The 21,015-nt window shown below is 60.9% G+C and overlaps 1 protein-coding gene across 2 annotated transcripts in view; it reads left to right on the forward strand.

The window, feature by feature from the left end:
- Window positions 1-21,015, forward strand: part of Fam19a5 (family with sequence similarity 19 (chemokine (C-C motif)-like), member A5) — a gene marked incomplete at its 5' end in the record, with an annotated part of 105,839 nt that continues 84,824 nt past the window's right edge. For both annotated transcript variants that reach the window (XM_005379522.2, XM_013511696.1), the window contains 1 exon segment: window positions 1-191. In XM_005379522.2, coding sequence (XP_005379579.1) covers window positions 101-191 — 91 coding nt within the window.

Here is a 21,015-nt window from a genome sequence, read left to right on the forward strand (position 1 = left end):
GAGCGGGCGGCCGCGGAGGCTGCACCCGGCGGGGCGCTGATGCGGCGCCTGGACCTTCGCTGCGCGGCTTCGGGGGCGTCGGCCGAGCGGGCACTCCGCGATGCAGCTCCTGAAGGCGCTCTGGGCACTCGCAGGGGCCGCGCTCTGCTGCTTCCTCGTCCTGGTGATCCACGCGCAGTTCCTCAAAGAAGGTAAATGCACCCGCGCGCGGTCCCCGGCCCGTCCCCCGCGCGGGGCCGCGCGACCCCCGGCTCCCGGCGCTTTCCGCCGCCGTTCGGTCAGGCTCCGCGGGCGACCCTGCGGGGCGCCGCGGCTGGAGGCGCCAGCCTTCCTGGACTCGACCTGAGTCCCGGACCCGGATTCGGACCCGGCCCGGAAGGCGCCGCTCCGCGCCCGGCGGCGTTCCGGGAGGCGTTCGGGACGCGGATGTGGCGTGCGGCCCAGGCGCGCTGCGGCCTCGGTTCTTTCCCCGCCGCCCGGAGCCTGGTGCCTTGACCCGCATGGCTTGGTGGCCGCGGAGCTCACCCGCACGCCGCCGGCCCTCGGTAGATGGCACCCGCGCTCCACGTTGGCGAGCTGGGCTGGGGCGGGCTCTGAGCCAGCGGGGTTGGTGGGCGCGCGGCTGGGGCGTACGTATGGGTGTCACGGGCTGAGCTTGCCCCGCATTCCTCACCCCAGGACTTCTTCTGCCCTTGGTCGGGACGCTGGGCTCTGTTCAGGAGCCCAGGGCATTTACGGCCGCAGTGTCCGGGTCTCCCACCGAGTTCTGATCCTGTCCACACTGCAGGGATGTCTGGTCCCAGGTTATGGTTGTCGTGGAGGCGTGAATGGGGAGGGTTAGATCCTTGCGTTCAGAGGGATCCTTTGCCCGGTGAACCCTGTCCCCAGGGCTTGGTGTGGGGTGTGCCGGCAGATGCAGTTGGTGGGCACCCTGGGGACCCTGCTGGAAACTTCGCTGACTGGGCTGCCCTCAGGCAGGGTCAGGCACACCTCGGCTGGGCCCGTTCTGCCCGTGTGGACGGCAGGGACTGAAATGCCCACTTCCCAGCGTGGCACCCGCTGCCTGTGTGGACAGCACCCTTGCTCACAGCAGTGCCCGCACTGCCTGGTGTGGCCTCGGCCTGCCGAGCACGGCACTTCCTCCTCATTAGCTGTGGGTTCCTACAGAGGAAGGGCTTGCGACATTCAGCTCTGCTCCGCCTAATTAATGAGCTGCGGGTGCTTCCAGCAAGTAGTGCGTGAGCTCCGGGCCGTGCCCCTTGGCCTGTGCCCCTGCGCTGTGCTTCCAGGCCTTGCCTGTGTGTCTGTGCCCGCGGAGGAGGCTGCCGAGGTTACTGAGGGCCGGGCCTCCTCCTCCAGGGCTCCCTGGGCCCTCTGTGTAGTGGACGCCAGGCCTCTGCCCGCTCAGTGACCTACTTCAGCAGCTGTGCCTCTGCCCGTGGTGGTGGTCCCCCAGCTGGGCTGGCTCCTTCCCGCTAAGGACTCATCTCCTCCGGCTGCCCCAGAGGGCTGTCTTTTTCAGCCAGGGTCTGCTGGACGCCAGGCCGCAGGCGCTCAGTGGTGGGGTCCCTGTACTTCAGAGGCTGGTTTGGGCCTCGAGTCCTCAGTACGTTCTACGGCCTGCTCTTGTCTGGGGTGTTCTACTTTGCAAAGAGCAAGCTCGTCATCAAGTTTCGGTGCTTCTCCGAGGAAGTCAGATGTGGCGCCAGCGGATGGTGTTGTGTGATAGATGTGTGTTGGTGACCCAGGGAAAAACTGGCTGCGTGGGGGCAGGTGGCCCTGTGGTCCCTCCTCCCTGCCCTGTGGGCACCCGCCAGTCTGAGGTCGTCCGAAGCGCTGCCCTGGAGTCTGTGTCTGGTACAGAGCAAAGGTCCTGTCTTGTGTGTGGCCGGGTGTGAGGCACTGGAGCCAGCGTGTACTGGGGAGCAGCGTTCTTGAGGGTGGGCTGTGGCGCGCCCTGCATGGGGGCCCAGGCTTGCCGTGGGCAGACAGGTGCATGCCTGGGTCATAGAGAGCTTGGGCAGGTGCGGGCCTCTCCGGACAGCAGTCGGGGAAAGTCCAAGCCTGTTCACGCCCTCAGCCCTGCAAGCTCTGGTGTCCACACGGTGCCCGTCGCTCTGTTGTCGGCTTCCAGTGCCCTTGGCAGCCAGCGTCAGTCTGAAAGGCAGAGGAGGGGCAGCAGCCTGTCTTTGCTGAGTGCCCTCAGGGCCCTTGGGGCCAGCAGCCCTGGGGCAGATCCTGGGGTCTGGAGAGAGAGGCGGGGAGGTGGCTCTCAGGAGACACCCGCTGCCCAGGGGCCAGCAGGAGGGTGGGAGCCGGCAGCCAGGACCACTGTGACTTGTTGCCTGGGGTGGAGCGGGGAGGAGCTGTGAAATAGCCAGTTCCATGGATCTGGTTCTTCAGGGCAAAGAATGGGGTCCCAGGGAGCCGCTTTGTGCACACTGCCCCTTTTGTGTGGAGATACAGGCCACCCCGCGGCTAATCGGCCCCCTCTGGCTGGTCTGTCTCCCGGAGCAGGGAAGATGAATAGGGCTGTAAACCCAGAGGCGAATTGTGGTCCTAATTGCAACCTTGCCTTGCCCAGGCTCCATCAAAACAGGTCCTGGTGTGGCTGGCACAGGCATCCAGCCGGCTGGGAAAGTGCGGTCGCAGTGGGGGTCCAGGGGACAGGGGCCCCGAGCAGCACTGTCCTGCTGTCGGACCCCGGGGACATGCTCACTGTTCTTGGGGAGGGTGACGGCTCTCCGCTCCCGGAAGGACTGTGCAGACGCCAGGCGACTCTGAGGTGGCGAAGATGGGGGTAGGGTGGGCGCCTGGGGATGCTGCCTGCAAGCCAGTCTCGTCAGGAGGGAGCAGGGGACAAGTGAAGTCCGGGTGGGTGGGGTGGGGGTCGCCCGCCACGCAGGGTTATGGTAACAGCTGGGACGCACAGATTTCCACCGCCCCCCCCACACACTTTAACACCTTTGTCCTGAAGTCTTGGAGTCCTCTGTGCCAGGACCCTGTAGCTAAGCCTTGATGCGGCCCCTTCACGTGGCAGGAGGAATAGGAGCGTACTGAGAGAGCGGGCAACCGGGAGCCAGGCACCCCGCGCAGGCCGTGGTGGCCCAGGTTGTGGGTGTCGGGGGAGACAGGAAGGGCCAGGGGCTCACTGGCCAGACTTTTGTGTGTGCGGGGTCTTATCTGTGCTGTGGATTTGAGGTTTAACTGAAAATCCTTTGATGGCAGGGAGTGAGTTCCCCGGGCCAAGCGTGCTACTAGAAAGCCTCCTTAGCATGTTAATGCAGAGAGCTTGTGGGGAGATGAGCGTCTGCGTCCGGCCGCTCTGACAGTGTCCCTGCGTCTGATTCCTGGGCATTTTCTGAGTCGCTTTGGCCTGCCGGTCTTCAGCAGCTGCTCAGAGGGCAGACTGTTGATTGAGTAAACAGGATCCAACTTTCATTTATTTGGTGAGCTCACTGTTTTGGAAGAGAAGCATCAACTGCAAGCCTACGGGGCCGCGGGAACAGGGGCGCTTAACCCCGAGCCAGCATCTGGACGGTGCTAATGGAGATTCTGCGCGGTGACCTGTAATTGGTGCCACCTTACAAGATTGGCAGCCAGCGCCGAGCATTTAGATACTTGTTACCTGGGCCAGTTTAATTTTAAAATGCAGACAAAGGATTCTGGTGACATAGCGGAGTTCCTACCACTAAGAGCCTGTAAACAGTGCCCACTGAATGCAAAAAGAAACATTGCTGTTCTAAACATGTGTGCATCTTCCAGAGCCAGGCCTGGCAGTGGGCAGAGCCTTGTGCAGCACCCTCCAGGGCTGGGTGCGGGTTCAGGGAGCCTTGAGCCTGTTCAAAGCAGCCGGGCTGTCCTCGGTGGGGGCCCGAGGCTGCGCCAGCTCTTCAGATAGCAGCGGAGAGGAAGACAGGATGGCGCCAGGCCTGGGCCTGCAAGGAAGAGGGCATTCCAGCAGCCCTGCCTTCCACTCCACTCTCAGGTCCAGGTTGGACCCGGCGTCCTCTTCCTGCCCAGGCCGTGGGTTCCGCTTGGTGCTGGCAGGCTCTAAGCTGCAGAGGGAGGGGCCTCAGTCTTGCCCAGGGGTTCCCGCCGCTGCCTGCTGCTGGCTGCAGGGTCCTTTTGAGGACAGGGATGCTTAGGCAGCTTGGGCAGACGGGATGCGGTGCCCTGAGATAGCCTCTTCCTGACTGCAGACCATATGGAGAGGCCAGGGACGAGTGAATGGCCGCCAGGCAGGGGTGGCATTGGAAAGGCGTTAAAAATAACCAGCTCCTTTATCATCATTTACTATCACTTCTTGTGTGACACAGAATCTAAATAAAAACCCACACTCACCGTAATGGGATTCTCGTCGGCTGGGTGTGTGACAACTGTAAAAGTTAAATCATAAAGGGATTGGCAACGGAGGGGACGTCCAGACGCGCCACCCCGTGCAGCTCGCTGGAGGCGGGCGGCCGAGTGCCCAGCCTGCCAGCACAGGACGGGGAGGCTGCGAGGGGCCTGGGCTGCGCACGTGGGGATGTCCACGCACTCTGTGCCCCAGGCCGTTGTCCTGCAGCATTGGGGAGCCCCGTCCATCTCTGTCTTGTTTCCAGCGGAACTTGGAGTCTGGAAACCTTCCAGAGGAGGAAGTCGGTCCCTCACTGAGGCTCAGGACGCTGTGGTTTCTGCTGTCTCTGCGCTTTTAGCACTGTGCAGGGTCCCGGGGGAGCGGGCAGCAGAGGAGGTCCTGTCCCCGGCTCTGGAGGGGTGGCCACCGGGGGTGTCGAGGCAGGTGGTCAGAATGCTCGGTTGCTGATCTTTTTCTGTGTGTGTGTGTACACACGGTATTGCATGTAATTAAGTACTTGTAGGTGGTTATTCAGATGCGTGTGATCTACTTAAGCATATCAAATTTATGAGCTCCTATTATGAATTTGATTTAGAACATAGCTGCTTCATGAGGGGTCAGGGGCGCAAGTGACGGGTGCGCGTCCGTGTACCCTGGGCAGGTGTGGCATGTCAGGATGGGAGCCCGTGCGGGTGCACAGGGGAACCGTGAGGTGGGGAGTCGCCCCTAACACGTGGCTGCCGTCGGCCATGGTTGGCGCATGAGTTTGGGGCCGTGGGTCCCATCTGGGCTCATGGTGGGCACTGGGCTGCTGGGCGCCAGTCGGCCCTGGGCTCTAGGGCTGTTCTTTCCTTGTGGGCACAGCCTGCTGCCAGGGGCCTTGGGGCTGGGGCCCTGACCTCGGGACACCACACGCGTGCACGGTCCTCTCACACACCCCATGTATGTGCACTTCCACGTATATACACGCACACCACGGGTCCTTCTCACAGATGCGCAGCCACACACACCACGTTTACACACACTTACTGCGTGCCGTCTGTGTGAGGTGTGGCGTTTCAATTACAGGGGTACAAAAGAAACCAAGCTGTGTTGTCCGCGTGGACCAGCTCCCCACGATGAGCGTGTCGCTGTGTGCTGCAGACACACACAGTAAAAACAAGAAGCGAAAATAGTTAAAACTTTCATTATCATAAAAGACATTGCCGCGAGGCCCTCAGACCCTCCCCAGCCTGGGTGCGCTGGTCCGGCCGTTGCCACCCCTTTCTGAAGCCGTCCAGGAAGTCGTTTTCCACAAGCGTCTTTTCTCAGCTGCCTCGGGGTCTTGAATTGATCACAAGTGTTTGAAGCAACTGCTGTCAAATAAAAACACGACCCCGTATCCACATCCACCTTATTCGCCCTCCTGCACCTCTGGCTCTTCCCAAAGTTAAAAGGACCAGGGAAGGCCCATGTTTCTCATCAGCTCAGGACCGGGCACCTGCAGACACCGAGGAAGACTCCAGAGCTGCTGCAGAAAGTGGCCAGGACGATGGGAAAGGTGCGTCCAGGCAAGGGGGAGTTCTTCCAGGGGGTTCCTAGTGATGCCTTTCCCTGTAATGCATTTCTAAAAATAACGGAACACTTACTGCATATTTTGATCACACCTCATGTATATCACACAGGCAGACACTGCACACGGATACACGCCCCGCACAAACTGCATATACACGTCACATTTACGGACGTCGCACACACCACACATACACACCACACATACACACTGCATACGTCACATGCACTGCGTAAATGCACATACCATACCCACACAGCCACTGCAGAGGTGCACACACCCCACACCACATTTATACATACATTTATACACACTGCAGTCAGATACCACACAGTTCAACACACACGTGCACACCACACACATTCCACACGCACATCATGTACACTGCCTGTAAACACCACATATGCACACTGCATTTACGTCTGTACCACGCGTAGACACACAACACATACACACATCGTACACACGTCACGTATAGATATAGCATGTATACATAACACTTATATACACCTGCTGAATACTATACACATACACCACACACACTGTAGTGCCTGACCACTGGACATGCCACATACAAGTAACACATGCGTAGGTGTCCCACATACACGCTCCACACATGCACACGTGTACCACATACTGCACCACTCTACAGAAGTCACACACACACACACACACACACACACACATACCATGCACACACCACTGGTCACACAAGCCGCGCACCTGTGCTCCAGCCCTGTCCTGCGGGAGGGAGGGGAGGCTGGCCCACAGTAGTTCTGGGCTCTGCTCCTGGGCTTGGCCTGTTCCTGCCCTTCTGTGGGCTGAGTCTTCCAGAAGGTTCTGCACCCCAGAGTGGCCGTGACCTGCACCTCCCTCCTGCAGGACAGGTGGAGGCAGGGTGGGTGTGTGGCGCGTGTGTGACCTGTGGTGTAGCACCATACGTATTTGTGAGTGAGGTCTGCGGGGTGCTGTGTGTGTGATGTGTCCAGAGGAAGGGCGGGCATTGTTTCCACAGAAAAGCACTTGTCACCTGGAGAGATCAAGGCTGCTGGCCGTGTGGCCAGGGTAGGTAGGCTGACAAGAGGGTGAGGCTTGGTGGCCACAGGGGATGTGGGACATGGTTGGTGGGCTCTGAGCACCTGTGGCTGCTCCTGCCCTGCCCTGCCAGCACACCACACTGGAAGAGGGGAAGCCCTGGTGATCTCATGGAGCACAGGGGGAGCTGAGCTGCAGCCACGGAGGCACCCCTGGGCAGGGGCATGGGCCACAGCTGCCCTGTCCACCCTCACAGCCATGCCCGATGCCCAGTTTGGGCTTCTGGCACCTCTTCTGGGGCTATCAGCAGTAACTCAGTCCTTCTCAGGGCTCGGGTCTCTGTGCCCAGCAGGAGGGGAATGTGGCCAGACAAGCCTGGCCCGCGTCTACCTCAGCACCCAGCCAGACCGGGGTCAGGGCCTGTTCCGCCCCAGAAGGAGCCACAAGCAAGTGTGGGCAGTGAGAACTCAGGCACTGCGGTGCCTGGACATCTTGTGCCTAGCTGAGGACTCCGGCCCTGGGGTGGCCGGGACATCTTACGCCCAGCATCACGCCTCCTGCTGTCCGGAGAGGCCCCCCTGAGTGGGCCCGGTGAGTCGGGTGAAGGACCCCACGGCTCCTCCAGGTGGTTGCCTGGTTACTAAGTGCTGAGACGACGGGAACCCTGCATCCCCGCTGGATGCTGCTGATGAGTTTCACCTCGGTGGCCAGGGCAGGAGCGAGGTTGTGCCGGGCAACAGCAGGGACGGACGGACGGGCACCACAGTTCTTCCTCGGTGGGCCCCTGTGACAGACTTCAGCACCCACCTTCTCAGGTGCCAAAGAGGGGCCGGGGCTGGGGACAGGACCCCTTGGTGGGGGCTGGAGGCAGGCATGGCCATGGGAAGGGCTGAGGTCCCCAGCAGAGCCTGGCTTCCTGTCTTGCTTCCTGCTGAGGTCCACATGCTTGGCTGGGCCCTGTGGGTGGCACCCAAGGGTCCGAGCTTGGCTCCACTCTGCCCAGTAGAGTGCCCTTGACGCACGTGAGGTGACTGTTGGCCTCTCCTGCAGCACACGGCCCCCCATCCATGCACGGCATCAGGGGAAGCGGAGGAGCCCCCCCAAGGGGGCCCCAAGCCCCACCCACCCCCAGCAGGTCTCAGGACCCTGCCCAGGCCACTTCGAGGTCCCTTCCCTGCTCGGACGAGTCATTGTCTTTGTAGAAAGCAGGCTAGCGACTCAGATTCCACCCCCCACCAGGAGTGTATGGCTCCTGGACGCTTTGGGGACCTGGGATGGAGTGGGTCTGGGGGTGGCTGGACCTACCGCTCCCAGCTGAGGGACTGCTTGTCCCTGGAAGGCAGGGCAGTGTCAGGGACACACTCTGCAAGCTGTCCAGGCCCCGGTCTGGATGCCAGCAGCTCTGGTGTTGTCAGTGATGTCCCTGTGCCGCGTGGTGTATGCCGGTCGCTTTGATCCTCGCCCGTGACTCTTCCGAGAGCGGAGGCCGGTTTGTACGCTGGGCATGCGCTCTGGACAGTAGCCGACCTCGCTGTGTGTCACGTGGTTTCCCTGCAGGCCCTCATGGTCCAGACCTGAGGAGCCGTGTGCTGTTCCAGGAGCACCATCCACCTGTCCTGCCTGCAGGTTCCGGTCCACGTGCAGACCCTGTGCTGGGCGGTGCAGGGACGGCTGTCCTGTCCGCCCCTTAGGGAAAGCTGCATCCAGGAAAGCTCAGCTGTGGCCCCTGGGAAGGCGCTGGAAGGGTCAGCACCCTGTTCCAGGAAGGCAGCAGCTGCTGACCATGCACTTGGCTGACTGCACACCCTGTCTCTGGTGGAGACTTGCAGAGTCTGCAGGGGGCTGGCATCACCAGGAGTGGCCCTGGGGCACCGGGGCCTCTGGCTCGTGGGGTCCCTTGTGGTTGGGGGTGGCACCTTCTCCCTGACTCTGGCTGGGGCACCAGGAGTCCTCACCTGCTCCCGTCCCCCTCAACCCTGCCGTGCGGATGTTCCAAACAGAGCCCTGTGCCTGCCTTCTCTTCAGTCTTCCGAACTTGTGAAATCAAATCCCGGCCTTCAGCGGTCTCAGGGACTCCAAGGACATGCAGGAGGCCGTGTGTGCTCTTCGCCAGGCTGCAGTTCCCCTTAGCACTAGTTCCTCCTCCCCAGAGAGGCTGGAGCCTCGGTGTGGCCAGGGTCCTGGTGCCGGGGTCTGTTCCTGGCTGCCCAGAGATGAGGCTGAGGCAGGCGGGCTCCCCCTTCGCCCCTCTAGGGCTAAGCTCTGAAGCTGTCCTCTGGCTCAAGGTAGGACAGGGACCCTCCCGGGGATCCCCAGGGGTCCAGGGAGGCCAGTGTTTCCTTGAGGGCGTGTGAGGCACAGATCACCCGGACTAAGCGCAGGTTGGGGTGGGGTGGCCCAGGCGGTGCCTGGTGACAGCGTTCAGCTGTCATCTCCTTCTGTCCTCTGTTCGCCTGCAAGGAGCGTGCCTGTCTCACGACTTTACTCTGGACAAGACTCAAGGGCAGAGGCTCAGAGTCCTGGCCCAGCCCAGGAGGTGGAGACCCAAGACCTCTGTGAGCCGAGCCCTGGACCCTCTCCTGACCTTGCTGTGCATCCTAGGGTCCACACAGGGTGTCAGTGTCTGCAGGAAGCGGGGGCTCATGGGAGCACCAGCGGAACAGGGATGCCACCCTGAGTTGAGGTGGGGTCCCCGTCCTGGCCCACTGGGGGCTCAAAGCAAGTCCTCCTGGGTGGGGCTGGTGCCCTCAGGGTGCCGGTATGGTCCCTGGCTTGGTCTCCCTTTGCCACAGGACCCGTGTGGTGGATGACGGTGCGTGCCCTCTGCGCTTGTGCCAGGGTGTTCCTTTCCGTGCCCTTCTGGACGAGCTGGGCAGGCAGGATGCCCGGCAGGAGCCCGTGGGAGACCTGTCCCCAAGGCTGTCTTGCTGGGCTGCATGGAGCCAGCCTGGGCCCATGTGATCATCCCAGGTATATTTAGAAGAGGTCACGCAGCCTTTAAAACACACTCTTCAAAGCCAGCGTCTGCCTCGGAGAAGGCGGATTTTATTAGCCAATTACCTCCCTTCTCTGCGATTACAGAGGCAGTCGAGCGGGCCCTGTGATTCGCTCTGCTGATAGGAGAGTCCGAGACCTCGCTTATAAATAACTCCGTGCTTTGCAGAGCCAGAGAATGTCTTCAGACCTCCTGTCCCCAGGGAACGCCTTCGCCTTCACAGTGACAGCTTCCTGCTCCTCCTGCCCGTTGCCGTGGGGACAACCTTGATAGACATTCCGGCCTCAGCTTGGTGTGCACCTAGTGAGCACCTGCTGTATCCAGCCGTATGCTGTGGGCTGGGGAAGGCGGTTGGGTGGACTGGACAGGGGCACTGGCGGGCTCCCCAGAACGATTGTGTGGGAAAACACAGCAGGAATTGGGGTCCCTGTGCTGGTGAGACGTGGACACCTCTAGGCAGCCCCTGGCGGTCCCCAGAGACAAGTGCACCCGAAAGCTCAGCTTGTCCCCACTTGGGGAAAAAGGTCTTTAGACGTAGTCCAGGGTCTCCGGTGGGATCATCCTGGTGGGGCGCGTGCAAAATCCAGTGACAGGGCTTGGACGAGAGAAGCAGACAGGCGCACACAGGCCGGAGGAGGGACATGAATTGATGGGGCAGGAGACGCAGTGGCGTTGCCCAGGGTTCCGGGTCCACCAGGAGCTGGAGGCGGCGGGAAGGAACCCCACCCTGGAGCCTGGAGGAGCGGTGCCTGGAGACACTGCTGTCCCGGGCTGGCAGCCTTCGACAGCTCCTGTTCACACAGCGGGTCTGTGGGACTTGCCAGGGGCCTCGGGAGTGGCGGCAGTGGGCGCAGGGACGGCGAGGCCGGCAGCAGCCCCGAGGCAGGCTCTGCCACCCGGGTGTGCGACACTTGGCGGGGCCCCTGAGCTGCCTCCTTCCTGCCTCTGTCTCAGAGGCTCTAGCAGTGACTCAGGTGCTCCCGAAGGAGAGGCTGAGTTCCCCTCCCCAGGAGCCCGCAGCCCGTGCATGTGGCCGCCTGAGGGCAGAGTTTAAGGCAAAAGCTGTTTTCCCCAGAGGTCAGGGATCGGGGCGGACAGCCCGGAAGCCCGCGGTGTCCCTGCATCCATAAATTCAGCATTTCCCAAGTCGGGGCCACGCACCGCTGTTGGCCTGCAAGCTGGTTTTATGCGGGACGCGGAGGGGCATTTTTCATTTTAATGGCTGTGTATTTACTTTTATGGTTACCTTCTATTTATGGCAATGGTGCAGCTTTCTATTACTGGGTGATGGAAAGTGTCTTTTTCGTAGTCGAGTGACGCATGGATATGGTAAATTCCGGGAGGGTTAGCGTACCCGAGGGGCAGCAGGTACTATGTTGGCGGAATGCATTTGTCCAGCACCTGCTAAGGGCCCGGTGCCCGCTCTGGCTGAGCTGAGCTTCGGACAGAGACCGTGGGCTGCGGCAGTGATGGGCCGTGGGTGCTCTGGAGAGCTGTGGACGGGGCAGGTGGTCATCAGGCCTTGGCTTGTGGGGGACTGGTCAGGTCACCGCGGGCGCAGGGAGGGGCTGAGGGTGACAAGACCCCAGTGCCGAGGGGAAGGTGAGGGGCGTGCAGTCTGCCTGGGACCCTGGACAGGAGAGCTCGCGTGTGATGGGCTGCTGTGACAGGTGCCACCAGCCGGGCCTTACGTGGGAGCACGGGCTGGAGTGAGTGGGAGAGGAGGGTGTCCCCAGCGTGGCGTCCTCTGTCCCCGCCTTCCCACTGGCTTCCAGGGCCGTGACCCCATCACTGCATCTCTGCCCATCGCATGGGGCTGTCCTCACTCTCTCTGAGCCTGCCTGTCTCTCCAGTCTCTTACAAGGACACCAGGTGCGGACCAGGTTGGCAATCGGAGACCCAGCGTTAGGTGTGGAGACCCATCCCCCGACGGGCCTATTCTGAGGCTCAGGCGGTCCGAGTGGGGCGAATGCATCCAGCTCAGATCTCAGCCCCGGTGCTCTGGGGTGCTGGGGACCCCTCATTTGTTCACGTGACTGCTGGGTCTCTGGTGGCTTCTGGTCGAGGCCCTCGTGGGACATGTGAGGCCCTTCCCTAGGTGGGGAGGGGGCTGCGCCCGCACGCCCTGCTCACAGCCAGGCCCTCCACCCCCGACCCCGCCCAGGGCCTCCTGCACGTGTAGGTCCAGGTGCCACGGAGGGCTACTGTGGCCATTGGCCTGGTCACTCTTGTCCACGCTGGGCATGCTGTCGGGGGCCGAGCCGATGGCCTGGGGCTGCCCTGTGAGGAGCCCGGGCCAGTGCCTCTGGGAAGCCACTGCCCTGTGTCCCTGTGGAAGTTGATTCTCCTTTTCTTTTCCTTTCTGTTCTGGGAAAGGAAACAGGGAAACGGTTTGACATTTGTGCCGACCTCCACAAAGGCGTCCTTTCTTCCAGTTGGAACAGACGGTGGCCAGGGTAGCAGTTACTGGAAGGTTATTAGAATGGGCTCCTGAAGTTCCCTCGTTTGATTGCGATGTATTCCTAATGCATTAACTCACACTCATCGGAACTGAGCTGTCTCCCTTTTCCACGAGGTCAGAGACTCGACACCGGCAGCGGAATGCTGGGTGCTGTGCGTGGTTTCCGTGGCGACGCTGGGCCGGGCATGCAGGTGACAGAAGGTGCTGGGCAGGGCCTTGCTCTGTGGAGGGGACACCTCCTTCTGTAGGGAAGGGACACTGGATACAAGAGGCGGTGTCGGAAGCCCAGGGAGAAGACAGGGAGGCCTGCGCAGGCCGTGGGGTCGGGCATGAGAGCACTGGAAGCAGAGCCCTGGCCTGCCCTTGACCATTTGACCTTGGCTCAGGGCCATAAGTGTCCTTCAGCCAGCAAGAGGTGGCAGAAAGTGGTGACACCCACCGCGGCCCAGGACCTCCACCCCTGCTCCTGTACAAGGGTCTGTCTGGACGCGGACTCTTCTTCCCAGTGAGTCCAGTGGGTCCAGCGTGGTGGCCCCTGCACTGGACACCTGGCTTGAGCTAGAGACCGCTGCGTGTTGTGTGCTCACTGCCTCCCGTGAACCAGCTTGCTCTGCGCAGCAGTCGCTGCCCCCCGCGCCCTGATGTGACGGCCCCAGGCCCACTCTCTGCTCTCCTCACGGCGCTGTGACGAGGGCTTGTGTCCTTGCGTCTCGGTCTTTCCCGGCACTGCGGAGGTGATACAGGCCCTGCAGGTCATCCACGCAGAGCCAGACCCACGTGGAGGATGCGGTGTCAGTGTAGCTCCCTGAGCACCCGGAGCTGCTTGTGCCCGCTGCCGTGACCCCTGCTCTAGAAGGGATGCCACGAGGCCGACGTGGTTGTGGGGTTGGGGACCAGGGCCTGCTGAGGAGGAGGGGCAGCTCGCAGGTTGTGGTATCTCCTGCAGCCGCACCTCTGCAACCTGCCCGTGTCAGAAGCGACAGCAGTCCTGGACGGTGGGTGCACAGGGCCCTGCCCACAGCTGTCCCCATCCTTTCCCTGCGCTTCATCCCCTGTGTATCCCAGCCTGAGGACCCCCGAGGCCAGAGTGGTTTTATAAAAGGAGCCTCGCAGCTAACCCCCCAGCACACCGCAGATGAAGAGCTGCAGGGGCAGAAGAGCATCGCATGTGGCCCACAGGGAAATGGAGGCACAGGGCAGGGACTGACTTGCCCTGGCCCCCCGGGTTCTGAATTCATGGCATTGGACATGGAAGGAGAGAGCGGCTCTCCGGGCGGGGGGCTTCGGGGCCCTTGGCAGGGCTCTGGCCAGGCCTTGGGTCTGGCACTGGCACCTTGGGACCCGTGGCAGGGACGGCAGGGCAGCTGAGGCTGGCTGGGGTTTCCGGGCCGAGTCTGGGGAGTACTGCGCTGCAGAAGAATGTTCCACTGGCCCGTCATGGCTGAGCACTACGAGTGACATCCTGGTGTCGACTACTCAAACGGCGCCTCCGGCTGCAGCCCAGGGATTTCAGTGCTGTGGGCTGGAGCTGGGGCCATCCAGGAGGTAGGGCCGCCCAGTGCTGGTCAGCTGTGCTTGTCCCTTGAGTTACGTATGATTCTGTCTTTCCTTTGCACTCACTTCCTTTTAAAAACCCTCTGCTTTGCTAAGAGGCTGGTTGTGAACCTGCCAGGAAGCGGAGGCCGCTGGTCGTGGCACTGGGCCGGCAGACCCTTAGGCTCTCGGGCTCTCTCTTGCCCGCAGGGTCTGCTGTCCTGCCAGGGGCCCGGGGAGCTGGCCTTGGACTGCACCCAAATGCGCAGAAGCAGGCCCAGTTCAGGGTAGTCATCCAGGGAACTCTGGGTGGCCAGAGAGACTCTCACGCCTGTGTTCCCAGCACCAAGCACTCCTGGGGGTGTGCACACAGGTGCTCACATGTGTGTGCACATCGCCTCCCAGGAGCGGCCACCCGTCAGGCTGGGAGCACGGCAGTGGCCACGGAGGCTGGGCCTCTCCCTAGCGCCTACGTGGGGCCACGGCTCTCTGTGGACTTGTGGCTGCCATGTCACTCTGCTCTGCTCGCCCTGAGCTGTGATGCTTGTGTGCCTCCAGCACGTTCCAGTCTGCCCAGAGCAGCTCTTCGGCCTCCTCCGTCCCGTGTGCCTGCAGCACCCATGCAGCTTGGCTGTTCTCTGTCTACACTGGCACACACGGCCTCTCGCTGGGGGACTGTGGGAGTCTCTGTGAGCCCAGTCACACTTGGGAATCGGGGACTGGGACAAATGGAGCTGTGCAGCCGGCTCTGTGTCTGCAGCCTTCGGGCCCCTAGGGGAGCTTGCTGGGGGCAGAAAGCTGTCCTTGCACCTGCTGCAGCTGGGGAGGGGGCTCGGCCTATGAGCCGATGGACTGTGACCTCAGGGCCCTCCTCCAGGTGTGTGTGATCACACTTGGGCTCCAGCCAGTTTCTGGGGAGCTGGTGCAGCTGACAGCAGAGGGCTGTCCTGGTCGCATAGAGAAGGTTGGGAAGGAGATGTGTGTGTTAGATCACCACCACACCCCACAGCTGGGAGCCCTGGATGAACAGAATGGCCAGTCGGGTTTTGTGGGGACCGTGCAGATGTGCCTGGGGCAGCCACAGCCAGGAGGAAGTCACGTCCACACCTGAGTCCAGGTGCACAACCTGCAGCCTGCCCAGTACCAGGGCGCCCACTTGGTGAGGGACACGGTCACTCCCTGTTCCCCCAGCCCTGAGGCCCCTGCTTGTTGTGTAATTAGCGCCTGCGAAGGGCCACGCCGACATCATTGTGTGCTAATCCTTTAAGGACTGAGATTGTCTCAACTACAGCTGAGTTACAAGCTGAATAAATTAAAACTTCCCGTACACGATACCTTGTAGCCTTATTAAGTGGTGAGATTATGCAAAAAAAATCGTTAAGTATGATAATGCAACTTTCACTGCGATTTGTAACAGGACATTTATTATCTCTCATTCTGCTCTACTTAAGCTCCATTCCAGGGAATTAGTGGTATTACGGTTTAAATCTTAACTTTTGTGTTGTGAAAGCATGTTCCGGAGCTTTGAAATGTATCTGAGCGCTGCGCCTGGATTTCACAGGTTTAACAAGCCTGGAGCGTGAGAGCTTCAAAGCTCGGCTAATCTGGAGAAATCATGGCTGTTGTTCCTGTAGATTTGTTTCTGTCTAATTACAAAAATGTTTCGCTGCACGTTACCCTGATAAAGTTGTGTCAGAGAAGGTGGGGGAAGCGAAGGACACACAGTCCCTGTGACTCAGGCCACGCATATATTCTGATCTTCTGGGGACCGTGTGGTTCTCACTGCCTGGCCGGCTGTGGGCTCTGGACCCTGGGCTCTGGGCTCCGGGCTGCCGTCGGGGTGGGCGGCTGTCCCTGCCCCACGTACATCCTTAAGATGGCACATTCTCAGACTGTGTCAGAGAGCGAGAAGGTGGTGGTTTGCTCCAGCACACCAGGCACAGTTTTAGGGCCACAGACCTGGGCGGTGATGTAGAGAAACGGTGCGTAACTGTTCCCTTTCTCTCGTGGTTGCTTACAAGGTGCCCACATTACAGTCGATGAGCTGATGCCAGTGCGCCGGCCATCACAGGCACTTTCACCCCAGGCCTCGCGTGAGGTGTGCTGTGTCCTGTGGGTCTGGACCGTGTCGTGGCACATGTCCACTGTGCTGGTATTGTAAGGAGCAGTGTCACACCCTGGGACACTTCTGTGCTCCACATCCGGGGTCCCCTTTGTCATACTTGCCGCCAGGGCCTGCAGCCTCACCCACTGACTGTTCACACTCAGGGCTTGAACTTGAGCCGGAGCTGGGAGCCTGACTCCCTCTGGGCGGGCAGTGCAGTGGCCGGCCACCTGAGGGAGTCGGGAACCACGATGCTGGCTGGCACTGATGGGGCCCTGCAGACTGGGCACTGCACCCCGAGACTTCAGCCATATGTCCTGCACCCCCAGCCCTGCGAACTCTGGGTGCACTTTGGGGCCCCCTCCCGGGGGTACGGACGTGGCCGGAGGGCACTCACAGCTGCCCGTCTATCCTTAGTGACCAGGTCATTCACACGGCTGCCCAGTGCAGTACAGTTTTTATAACGTCGGACCAGATACAGCTGGGAGTATGGGACTGTGTTTTATAGCCTGTTTTTTTACATTAATGCAGAAATGTGGTATTCAATTTATGACCCTCATAAACCAGCAGCGATGGTCCCATGTTGCTTGGGGGGAGGACGTGGCCCGCACCGAGCTTGTGCTTCTCCACCAGGTTCCTCTGGCCACGCTCTGTGCTTCGGTCCTGCTGCCTCACCTGGGCGTCCTGTCCCTGCTGTGTGTGGGCTGTCTCAGCCTCCATGTTAGCTCTGAGTCCCGCTCCTGTGTCTGGGCGTCACTGCTGTCCTCGTCCTCGTCCTCCTCCCCACGAAGCCTGGAGCGCACTGCCCAGCTGACCGGCTGCAAACTCCAGGATGGCACAGACCGGGCAGGTGGCCCCGAAGCAGCTCATGCCGGGCCCTGAGGAGGAGAAAGGACTGGATCCCAACAGGGACACCCATGGAGGGGACGCAGGAGTCCCTGGACCTCCACGGGGAACAGGTGTCCCCCAGGGCTCTGCAGAGCATGTGGGAGGGAGAGCGGTGCACCTTCCAGACTGCCGCCTCTGCGACTGCGGCTGCTGTGAGTCCCAGACCTGGCGCCACGGGTCCCACCAAGGCCTCGCTGCTGCTTGCTCGGGGGCTTAGCCCTCGCTCTGGGAAGCCTCCGGCTGCTGCATTAGCCCACCACGTTGTCTGCGCTGCCGAGAACACAGATCCACGTGGCCGTCCCCTCACAAACACCCTGGTGGGACAGCCAGGGCCGAGCCTCTCACACACAGTAGCGTGGTCCGTGGCCCGGCTGAGGGCTTCGATGTGAGAGTGCCCCGCACCAGTAGCACAGGGCCAGGGGAAGCCATGCAGAGGGCTGTGCCCTCCTGGTGCCCGTGCCTGGAGACCTGCTGTTCTGGGGCTGGCCCTGTCCTCATCCGTAGACAGCTGTGTGGGATGCCCCAGAGCGGCCCTCCTCCCTCACAGCACCCCAACACCACCTGGGTCCCATGCCGGCCAGTTCTCCAACCATCTAGAAATCAGCGTCTGCCTGCGGTTAGCGCAGCTCAGACACTCACCGAAGAGGAGGTACGTTGTGCAGACACAAGGGTGCTGCCCCTCCACCTTGCTGGCCCTGGCCGGGGCTCCCGCCTCTCCTCCCCTCTGCCGTTGGCATGCGAGGAACTCAGGAAATGCTTTATTTTCTGTGGAATGTTAGGAAGGATGAACTCAGGGCCAGTCATGTCGGACAGGTGCAGAGCGTGGGATCCAGGGCCCAGCCCTCTCTGCCACCGACCCTTTCAGCACCGATTTTCCGGATGTTCACTGACCCAAAGCTCCCTGGACCCCTGCTTTATGGAGGGGTGTGATGGGGCATGGTTGAGCAAGTCACAGCCAGTGGTGATCACCCCCTCTCTAGCCTGCCCCTCCCCTCCCTGGAGTTGGGGTCAGGGCCCTCAACGTCCCCTGCTGACTGTGCCTTGCTCTCGGCCCAGTCACCTTCATGGAAGACTCTTGTCACCGTGGAGATGACAAGGAGACAGGAGCCAGGTCCTGGAGCTGGGGAGAGAAGGAGTCTGTCCCTTACATGGCCCCAGGGCTGCAGGGCACCCATGCGTCCTGGGCAGGCCAGCCTGGGCATCCTTGCAGACACTGGACAGATGGGGCACGGTGCACTCTGAGCTTGGCAGGGCACAGCCAGTGCCCCTCAAACGCTAGGGTGGGGCTGGCTCTGTGCCCAGATGTGGCAGGTCGGGGTGTGTGGTGGGCGCTGGCTGCTGCTGCCCAGGCTGTGTCTGACTGCTCAGGTCCAGGTGTGCGGAGGCCGGGGGCCTGGGGTCTGCAGCTGCCTCTGCTTCCTGCAGAGCAGGTTAGCTTAGCTTGACTGTGCCTCAGGGTGAGGCTGGTGGTTCTCAGCTGGGGGCGTCCAGGCTTCGCAGGGGGCCGGCAGCATCCAGCCCCTCTCCAGCTGGGAACGTCGGACCTTCTGGACCCCTTCTCAGGGCCGGCATTGTCCCCTGCACGTGCCCACGGGTGCCTGCACATGTGCAGCTGCAGCACTGCCCCAGGTCCTGCCTTTTGGGTCTGCTCTTGACACTCTCCTGAGAAGAGTGGGCAGGAAGTGCTCTCATTCTTTTTCATGGCTGCATGCTGTTCCATCATGTGCGGCGCAGTAAGCCTGCCTGGAGTCTCCCAGTGTGGGGAAATACGTTCTGCGAGTGGCCAGCGCTGCAGGACAAAGGTGCCATGGGGTCTGAGGCCACATGAGTCTCCACAGCCCGCTGCAGCCACCTCCCCACGTCTGCACTCCCATGGGCAGGGTAGGTTCTCTCTGTGTAGGGCTCACCTGTGCTCTTCTTCTCCCACACTGTGACGGTTTCTCTTCTTTTCCTGTTCATTGCTGTGGTGGTTCAGCTTGATTGTGTCAACTTGAGTGGCTTGGGGCTGCCCCAGGGATTAGTAATGCATGCTTCTGGGTGTGTCAGGATGGGCGTGGAGGCATGGCCTGTGTCCACCTCTGGTCCCAGGCCCCTTCCTCTCCGGCACTGCTTCCCTGCCCTGCTTCCTGGCCCCCGTGAGCTGAGCAGCTTTGCTCCTCCACACCCTCCGCCGTGATACTCCTGCCTTGGAGTCAGTTGACCATGGACTGAATCCCCTGAAACTGTGAGCCGGATTAAACCTCTCCTTTGAGTTGCAGGTGTTAGAGATCCTGTCCAGCAGTGGGAAAGGGAACTAGTATGGTCTCTGGACTGTTCTGTGTGGGATCATCTTGTCCAGGCCATAGGACACTTTTCTGTAACATCAGCCCATGTCTTTGCTCTAGGACAGATATTTACCAATGTCATCTGCAAGTTGCCTGTATCTCTCAGACTCTGATTATGGCCACTTTCCCAGTGGTTCATGTGGGCCTCCCCGTGGCTATGGAATCAGACATCTGCATAGCCCTGGCACAGGCAGGTGCCTGAGGACCTGCAGAAGAAGTAAGAGCCAGGCCCCACGTAGACTCAGCCCAGAGTTCTAGCCTAATGTAGTTTTTACATAATAGGCACTGGGGTCCTATAGGCTGCAGCTCCTTAGTGTTATGTGGGGACATCCAGATGGGGGTGGTCCATGGAGCCTCCTGGGCCCAAATGATGTCCTTGAGGCCCAGGAGACCTGGGAAGGGGCCTCCCTCCACCCACCAGCCTCTGGGTAGTTAAGGCAAAAGGTCTGCACGGCCAACCTGCTCATCTGCAGGCCCAGAGTGGCTGGGTGATGTGAGAACAGCCACACAGCCCTGACCCAGGGACCCAGGGCCCAGGCCAGGGCCTGCGTTGCCTCCTGGCAGCCAGCATGGCTTCTCCTGGGCAGTGTCTGTCACACTCTCCGTGTCCTCCTTTTCCCATGCTGCCATGCCCTGCTGTCAGTCCCAGGAGGGCAGGGCCTGAGCACCCAAAGCTGCTGCTTCTCTGACGTCCACCTGACACAGCTGCCACCACGCTGGGTGGCAGGGTGGCCCTCCCCTGGTGGACAAGCACGCCACCTGACCCTTTCCATGTGTCTGAGGACCTGTAGTGCCTGAGCTGGTAGGAGATGCTGGGCATGCACATTAGCATTCCCACAGGGCCTGTGTGGTGGTGCAGACCCCAGGGTGCTCCAGGTACCCGGACTTGTGGGCCTGCAGTTGTGGTGGGGTACAGGGAGGTGGGTCCTGTCCCAGGTGGACCTAGAGCAGGGCCCTGTCTGACCTGCCCACATGGTGCCACACTGAGTGTTCCAACTGGGTGCCTGCACCCCTGGCTTCTGGCTCTCTCCGTGTACCTGCCGGTTGACCTTGGGCTAGGTCTCATTCCTTGTTGTCTCTGACTCCTGGAGGGTGAGTGAATCTAGGGGTGGCCGGACTGCTGGAGCTTGGGTGCTTTTAGCTTTCACGTATCCCAGGGGTGATTTCTCCTTCCCCTTTTCTAATGCTTGCAGGGGCAGGATATGCGTCAGGGTTGAGGGGCTGGGGCAGGCTGAGTGCCCCTTGAGGCCTGGGTACAAAGCAGCTGTATTTGGAATGGAAGGGTTTGCTTGGCTGAGAGAGCATGTTTGTGTTAGGCTCTGGAGATGAAAAGGGTGTTAGCGTGGTAACAGTGGTGAGGAGAGCATCGTAACGGTGCTGGTCATTTTGTGATGATGGGGGTAGTGGTGAAGATATTGTGGGAGAGGAGATAATGGTGCTGATGGTAAAGATGGTGGAGGTAGTGGTGGAGGTGGAGATCATGATAGTGGAGATCGTGAGAGTAGAGATGATGGTGATACTAGTAGTGGTGGTAGAGATGATGGCGATGGTGATGATGGTGATGATGGTGGTGATGGTGGTGACTGTGGTGGCAGTGATAGTGATCATGGTGGTGATCATGGTAGTTGATGGTCATGATCGTGGTGGTGAAGGTGATGGTGATGGTGATGGTGGTGGTGATGGTGGTAATGGTGGTGATGATGGTGATTGTAATGGTGGTGATGCTGATCATGGTGGTGGTGGTGATGATGGTGATTGTAATGGTGGTGATGCTGATCATGGTG

This window comes from Chinchilla lanigera, unplaced genomic scaffold, assembly GCF_000276665.1.
Source record: "Chinchilla lanigera isolate Chin_1 unplaced genomic scaffold, ChiLan1.0 scaffold00012, whole genome shotgun sequence".
In the NCBI taxonomy this organism is placed as follows: domain Eukaryota; kingdom Metazoa; phylum Chordata; class Mammalia; order Rodentia; family Chinchillidae; genus Chinchilla; species Chinchilla lanigera.